The 8,202-nt window shown below is 48.5% G+C and overlaps 1 protein-coding gene across 3 annotated transcripts in view; it reads right to left on the reverse strand.

Annotated features, from left to right (window-relative positions):
• Window positions 1–8,202, reverse strand: part of IL20RB (interleukin 20 receptor subunit beta) — a 28,924-nt gene that overhangs the window by 12,632 nt on the left and 8,090 nt on the right. For all 3 annotated transcript variants that reach the window (XM_045287482.1, XM_045287483.1, XM_045287484.1), the window contains exons 2-4: window positions 4,203–4,329; window positions 2,439–2,629; window positions 88–212 (exon numbers count right to left, since the gene is read on the reverse strand). In XM_045287482.1, coding sequence (XP_045143417.1) covers window positions 88–212; window positions 2,439–2,629; window positions 4,203–4,329 — 443 coding nt within the window. The remainder of the gene's footprint in view (window positions 1–87; window positions 213–2,438; window positions 2,630–4,202; window positions 4,330–8,202) is intronic.

Below are 8,202 nucleotides of genomic sequence, written 5' to 3' on the forward strand. Positions count from 1 at the left end.
CACCTCTCAGAGCCCGTGCCCCCTCCTCCTCATCCACAGTCTCAGAAAAACAGAGGCTGGCTCAGGGGCCCAGGCTGTCAGGCTCACCTCGGCATCGGGCTCACTCCTCCAGTAGACCACGTTGAACTCTAAGTGAGGCCCCAGGTCTTCCAGCTCGATCACCATGTGGGAGCCATCCTTGGTGACCTCTGTCTTGGGTGGGGTGAGGACGGCTATTGACAAAGCAAAAGGAGAATCAACGCCAGCCCCAGTCAGGACTGATTTCCTGAGAACGTGGTGACAAAGTGGTTAGTGGAAACAGGCCAGGCCTGAAGGAAAACGGACGGGCTTGGTGGTACCTCCACAGCATGTGGAGACATGCGCAGGAACACTCTCCAGTTCCCAGCAGGGGCCTGGGAATGGCTTTTTAAATGACGGATGAAGAAAAAAGTCGACAAAGACTTACTATAATTCCCTTTTGCCACCTCTTGATTGCAATAAAGTCCACTGTTCTTTCCCCAGGAAACACGTAGAAAAATTATTGAATGTTCAAGGAAGCAATTTTCTTTTCAATTTGGTTTCAAATTTTTGTACTCCATGCTTGAAATTTCTTTTCATCTTGGCTCATCTTTCTTCAGGTTTGCCAAACACCTCCAGGGGCTCAGGCTGACTGATGACAGCCACGGTCCTGTCTTGGCCCCTTCCTTGGCCCCACACCTGTCGGAGGTATGTACCTTCCTTTGACTCACACAGATCAGTGACAGATACAGACTGTTGATGACTTTCAAAACTCATCCCATTGGCAGCCTCTGAGTGGGTTGGCCATTCTACTCTCATATTCTGACTGGAACTGTTGGCGTGTTAGAGAGCTTTACCAATTCCAATAATCAACTCTGGAAATACAACGTGAGCACAAACACCACACTTTGCCTTCAGGAGTCTTAACAGAGACTAGCAACCTCTGTGGATACATTCTCCGCCGTGGGCCAAGAACAGAAGGGCCCCCCACAGGCATTCTCTACTCTCTGGCAGCTGATAAGAGATCCAGGCTTGCCCCTCAGATCCAAACACTGCAGGACCAGAAGGGTCACCCCAGATTGCTGGCCTTAGCTTGGGGAAAGGGTAGGCTGTGTTTGAGGTTAGAGCTCAGGGGTTGGGGTCAGCAGACACTTGGAAAATGTAATCCCTGGAGGGAGTTATCAGAGGGCAGCCCATCTGCCGCCAGCTTTACTTCTCAGTCGGAGAACGTGAGCTCAGACATCTGAGGAGCTGCCTGGAGACGGGACAGGAAGATTTGGGAAGTCTGGGGCCATCTGTGCAAAATACACTCAGTTCAGAAGCTTCACATGGCCACAGCACTGGTGGGACGCTCCGAAAAAGCTCCGAAGGAAAAGCGGTCTCTGATTTCTCTGCTATTTGGTCAAACATGACTAAACTTGGGTCCTTTGTGCTCATTTTTAGAAGGAGCCCTGATGGTGCTGTCAGGTGGGCACTGACTGCTAACTGCAGGTCAGCAGTGCAAACCCACCGGCTGCCCTGCAGGAGAAATGCCGTCCGTCTGCTCCTGCAGAGATTTACAGGCTCCAAACCCTTGTACCGAGTTGCCAAGAGTTAGAATCAACTAGACGGCAGCGTTTGGTTCGCTTTTGGATTTTCATCTTTACTGAGGACAGGACTAGAGAAAATGATAGCTTCTATGCAGAGACTATTTGGACAGTGGTCTATACAGCCTTTATATCATAACCCCACTCCCAGCTTATATCTCGGGTGGAACTGAGCCCAAAGAAGGTAACGGTCCATCGCAGAGTTTCAGTCAGGCCTGCCTCAGAGATGGAGCTGCCTGGCTCCTCCCCACTCCACTTTCACTCCTCTACCCTGAAGCTTCACCACCACCACCACCACCGCCACCGCCACCATCGCCACCATTCCAGGAAACCACCTTCTCAAGGGCCTGGCCAGGGGGCCTTCCACAGGGGTCTTTGCCCAAGGGCCCTTCCCCTTGGGCCTCTTGTCTTTTCCCAGTGGTCTGAGAAGGGTGACCGCTTCTGGTGGCTCTGTAAAAGTCTAGACCTTTTTGCTCCAAGAGGATGCCCATGCGGGCAGTGAATGTGGGCTCACGAGGACCCCGGATGAGAGGCTGGACTCTTGAGTCTCATGGGGTGGAAAAGCGCCGTCCCAGCCTGGCTCCCCCCTTCCCAGAGCAGTTTTGCTTCTGACTCCCTCCACCTAGCCCTCTTCCCGAGCCTGCCAGGAGCTTCTTCCGAAGCTGGAGAACATGAGGAAGCAGGGCACGTGGGAAGAAGTTGGCAACTTTTAGGATGTACGAATTATGGTTGTTCGCATTCTTGATCCTCTATATAAGAGTATTTTGATGCTATAGAGAGTCTGGAAAATATAGGTCAGCATGGTCCTGGAGGAAGGGGTAGGAGGCAGGAAGGGTAAAGAGAAACAGAACTCACTTGAGTTTCGATTAAAGGGGTGCTCCAGGATGCTCCAAGCTGAGGTCTGAGAGCCCAGCGTGGCACTGACCCGGAAGTTGTACCACACAGTGGCAGTGATGTCATCAGTGACATCGCACTCAGGTTTTGCGATAGGCGAGTCCCAGTGGCTGGGGATCCACATGTGGCTCAGGTACAGGCTCTCGTACTCCCTGGCCAAGAAGATGGGGCACAGCATCACTCTAGGCCTCCAAAGAGCTTCTCCCCTACTCTGGGGAGATCAGCAAAGTATCTGCTTGCACCACCTTCCTCCCTCCCCAGCCACACCCTCCCTCACGCCCAGGGCCAGAGAAGAGTTGCCGAGGCCTGGCACAGTCCAGTCAGGTCTGCCCAGCTCTTTTGCCACCACTCTGATTTCAGTCACTGCCACCTTCTGAACTGGCATTCCACAGGAGACATCTGCCATACTTTCAACTGCTCCGCACTCACCAGGCCATGGCTCTTCTCTCCTCCGTGGCTTCTCAGAGCGCTTAGACTGGAATCCAGGCTCTTTCCTCCAACACGGTGGGTTCTTTCAGCCTAGGACCTCTGCACTAGTGTTTACTCTGTTCCAAAGGCTCTACTTCCCCGAACTCCTCTCATGACTGGCTCCTCTCGCTTAATTATCACCTCCTCAGAGAAGTCTTCCCTGACTGCCTCATGTTAAGGAGCCACAGAATCAAGTCTCTGGCAGATCACCTTTAGCTTCGAGCTAGCACGATACTTAGGCAATCATCTAGAGCAATGAGCCCCAAAGAATTTTCCATGGTGGCGGAAACATTCTCCGTCTGTCTTGTGCCGTGCGGTTGGTGGCTAGGAGCCAGAATCGGCATGATAGCAGCGAGAGCCATCTGCGGCTACCGAGTGCTCGAAATGTGGCTAATGTGACTGAGGACCAACAACATTATTTTTATTTCAGTACGTTTAAATTAATTAATTCAAGTAGTTACCATATTGCGCAATGCAAATCTGTACCTTCGTTTCTTTACCTACGTAGTGTTTGTAAGCACCCATATCCGGGAACTAAATCCCTGAGACTAAAAGAATGCCTACGCACATAAGTACTTCGAGAACAAAAACCCACTGCCATCAAGTGGATTCTAACTCATAGGACAGGGTAAAGTGCCCCTGTGGGTTTCTGAGGCTGTAATTCTTTACGGGAGGAGAAAACCCTGTCTTTCTTCCACAGAGTGACTGGTGATTTTGAACTGCCAACCTTGCTGGGAGCAACCCAACAGGGATAGGTGCTTAGTTTGTAGTCATTCTCAATACAATACGCTGTCCATCTTTTGTGTCCCTCTCCCTCTCCTATAGCCTGAGCCTGGAGACCTGCAGAAAAGTCCAGCCCACCTAGCCCCTGGACCAGCTGGCCTTTAAGTTCACATGATTTGGAACACCTCCCTGCTCCCCCACCTCATCAGTATCTAAGCCTCTAAAACTGTCCCCATCTCAAATGAGAGTCAAGCTCATTTCTTCAGGTTTTCTTCAGCATTGGACAGTGGCTAACTGCTGAAAAGAATCTCCCTCACAATGTTGCAAACATTTGTGTTTCCAGAGGGTTCACGGTCAAATTCATAACATAGTTTCCCATTTCTCTTCACCGCTCCCGCTGCCTCTGCAGTGGATCAAGGTCTTCCCTCCCTGACTTTCCAGAGCCTCCATGAGTCCTTGGCAAGGGGCACAGGAGACAACTGTAATCCGAAGGATAAAAACAATACAAATAATAATAAGCAGTAGGAACCTTACCCCTGGTACTGGACAGAATAGTATATTGTTTGTCCAGGTACAACCACCGGGCTCCACGTCAGGATGTGCTTCATGTTGGTTGAATGTACAGAGAGGTTCTGAGGGGCAGGTAGGACGGCCACTCCATCTAGGATAGAAAGGCAGACAGGCTGAGAAAGGGGCTCATCTTGAAGAAATCCCCTGATTTCAAATTGGTGTCTAAAGAAAGGCCTCGCCTGTTTATGAACCAAAAATGGTCCTAATGTCATCAGATGTGTTACACTACACTTTTGTTATCTTCATTATAATTCTGGCTTTGGTGATAAAGCAATGGCATTAATAGCAGCTAAAATTTGCTGGTAGGAGCCCTGGTGGTGTAGTGGTTATGAGTTGGGCTGCTAACTGCAAGATCAGCAGTTCAAAACCACCAGCTGCTCTTCAGAATAAAGGAGGCTTTCCATTCCCATAAAGAGTTAGTCTCTGAAACCCCCGGAGGCAGTTCTATTCTGCCCTATAGAGTTGCTATGAGTCTGTATTGACTTAATGGGGGAGTGAGAATATTTACTGAGCACGTGCCATGTCCTATCTAAGCCATGTGCTAACGGTTACTCTCTTATCTCATCTAATCCTCATAACCATGCTGGGAGATAAAGGCTTTTATTCTTTCCATTGTGTGAAGGAGGAAACTGAGGCAGCTAGACTGACCTGCATCCAGGCCATGATCCTGCCTTAAGGAAGTGGCCTGAATCTGTGCCACCCACTCCTGCATGACAAACCCACGGAGGCGCCCACTAGGTCCTCATCAACAACTTCTCCTTCTACAGCCATCCTTGGGGACAGCACACATCCCCTGTGCCCAACAAGGCTGAAGGGGCCACCAGCTGCCAGCTACAAGGGGCAGGCTCAGGCCAGCTACGGAGGGAACATCATGAAAAGGGGCATCGAGCTAGTTCCCAGACTTTGCCCCGGAAGACTGCGGGCTCCTGAGCCAGGTGTACACTTAGCTTCAGAGTATGTACACCACGAGCCCACCCATTGCTCTCAGGGCGGCTACCAATTGCACACAGATTGAAAGAGGCCTGTGAAGTCAAAGATCTTCTCACAAGACATTGGGCAGCCCTAGGCGCATCCTCCTGTCCAGCCCCAGGGCGCAGTCTGTCCCCTCTCCATGTTCTTCTCTTCCTTCTTTCCCACGCTCCCCCTCTAACACCTGCCTCCCTTTGCTGTCACTGTCACAGTGGTAACACCGATGGCTTTGTGTGTGGAGGGGTGAGGGCCCTGACCCACGTGCCTGTCTCCAAAGTGGCACCTGCTGCTCGTTTCAGGCCCTGCTCCCACAGCGGGATTGGAGGAGCTGCAGGCACCCCTCCGAGCTCCCCTGCCTGTTCTCTAGTGTAGGACCCCGATGACACACCTCCGTCTTGCCCTCAGAGATGGTGGGCCTGTGTGTGAGGAAACACCTGGGCACCCACAAGGGAGGTTTCCTGTTCCGCAGCCCTAACCTCACAATCACAAGGATGGAAAGGAAAAGGACAGGCTGGGGAGTGGCATGGCCCAGGAGGATGAGCACGGGCCTCCGTGCTATCCTTCTTCTAGTGAAGTATGCAAAACATTCCTCTCAGACAGCTACTTGGGCACTATGAAGCTAGTGGAGCAGGAGGGCTCCTGGCTCCTGGCCGGAACATTCAGCCCAGTCAAGGCAGGCTGGCCCTTTCTCCTGGTCCCACGGGCCTCAGCGGAGAGCCTTGACTCCTCTGGTTTTCTCATCCAGCTGTTCCACACCTGCTAACAACCTCTCCCTGCCCTTTCCCTTTCAGGTTGGTCAAGGGAGCTGCCCCATCGAATTGCTGGTTCCTTCTCCTCCCAGTCCCTCTCCATTGCAAACACCAGCGACCCTCGCTGCCTCACTCCTCCACATGCCAAACGCACTCACTTCTCCAGAGCTCCCCTCCGCCCTTGAACTTAGCTTCACCTCTCCTGAGTAGGGCCTAGGACACAGGATACTCTTCCTTCTCCTTTCCACAAGTTTTTTTCATTTATTGAACTTTTCTTGGCACCTAAATTCCTCAGTATTTGGTATACTCTCTGCTCCCCCAAGGGTCACAACTCTACCACTGTGTCGTCCACTGATAGCTGACTCCTCCCGTGAAGGACTGTGGTGAGACTCATCACAGCCATGTATGTAAAATGACAAGCAGAAATCCTGTAACAGACCTTTGTGCCACCCCAAGAGTGTAACAAACCAAAGCTGTTACCCCAGCCTGGTACCTTAAGGGGTTCTGTGCTATTGTGACTGGGCAAAGACTGGGGAGGTAGACAGAGCTGGGAAGATATCATTCTACAAGTGCTTTAAGGCTGGACGGAGACCAAGCACCTCAGCAGAATGAGGCTGAGAACTGCTATGGTTGGGGCCTTGGACTGAACATACATACACTCACGAAGATAGCATCCATTGGTAGGATGTCATATTAATATGGTAAGATGACCCTTAAAAAACAAACAACAACAAAGACTTTCTATTATAAAACAATTACGACCTATTAAAAAGTAGAGCGGCTAATATAAGAACCCCTAATGTATCCCGACCCAGCTTCAACAAGGATAAGCCTGTGGCCAGTCTTATTTCTTCACTATGCCCACCCACTCTTTTTGCTTGTGTGCAAATCTGCTCTTTCATTAAAAGGTGACTTCAGGGAATTTCAGTTCAAGGCTTAAAGCAGTGGTTCTCAACCTTCCTCATGCTGCGACCCTTTAAATACAGTTCCACATGTTGTGGTGACCCCCCCAACCATAAAATTATTTTTGCTGCTGCTTCATAACTGTAATTTTGGTACTGTTATGAATTGGGCGACCCCTGTGAAAGGGTCGTTCAACCCCCAAGGGGTCGTGACCCACAGGTTGAGAACCGCTGGCTTAAAGGGTATTTATTTCTCTCAGGGTACAAGTCCAATATGCTGGACTTTTTAAAAGAATTTTAGTTTTATCCAACAACTTTCGACAATTATATTGTTGTTATTCTTGTTAGGTACTACTGAGTCGATTCCAACCCATAGCGACTTTATGCACATCAGAAAGAAACACTGCTCAGTCCTGTGCCATCCTCACAGTGTAACAGGGGATACAGCTACTGTAGCCCTGGTTTGAATGGTCAGTAGTGGTAGCCAGGCACCATCTAGTTCTTCTGGTCTCAGGGTAGATGAGCACAAGGATTGTGTGGGCTAATAGTTCTATAAATTAGTTTTTTCTCTGAGACATTCACTTCCTTCCTTCTCCTTTGCTCTTAATGAGTAGAGACCTGTTCTGAAGAAAATTGCTGACATTACATTATTAGGCTTTTCAAAATAGAACAATAGCTATGAAATACACCTCAACAAATTCAGAAGAACTGAATTTATAGAACATATTCTTCGGCCATAATAGAATGAAAGTAGAAATCAATAACAAAGACAATAGGGAAATCTCTAAATATTTGAAAATTAAGCAACATACTTCAAAATAACCCATGGATCAAAGTCTCAATGGGTAAAAAAACATAAAACTGCATCACCTTGAATGAAAATTAAAATATAACATGCCAAAATATCTAAGATATATCTAAAGCAGTGCTGAAGGGATACTTATAGTATGAAATATTTGCATCAGAAATTGAGAAAGGCCTAAAATCAGCAATCTAAGTTCCTATCTCAAGAACCTAGAATAATAAGAGCAAAATAAACCTAAGACCAATGGAAAGAAATAATAAAGAACTAAAATAAATGAAATAGTTGTAAAATCAGTGAAACAATAAACTAGTTGTTCAAAATAAAACTGAGAAAGCTCTAATAAGGTTGACAAAAACAAAAACAGATACAAATACAGGCATATACATATGTAAATATATTTATATATGATGCTGGGGAAACAGATCTATGTGCATATATTCGTAGGTTTAGGATTAAGGTAGCAGATGGACATTGAGCCTCCACTTAAGTACTCCCTCAATGCAAGAACACTTTGTTCTATTAAACTGGCATTCCATGAT

The sequence above is a fragment of the Echinops telfairi genome, unplaced genomic scaffold (genome assembly GCF_000313985.2).
Source record: "Echinops telfairi isolate 266 unplaced genomic scaffold, ASM31398v2 ScPeMD7_16;HRSCAF=60, whole genome shotgun sequence".
NCBI lineage: Eukaryota > Metazoa > Chordata > Mammalia > Afrosoricida > Tenrecidae > Echinops > Echinops telfairi.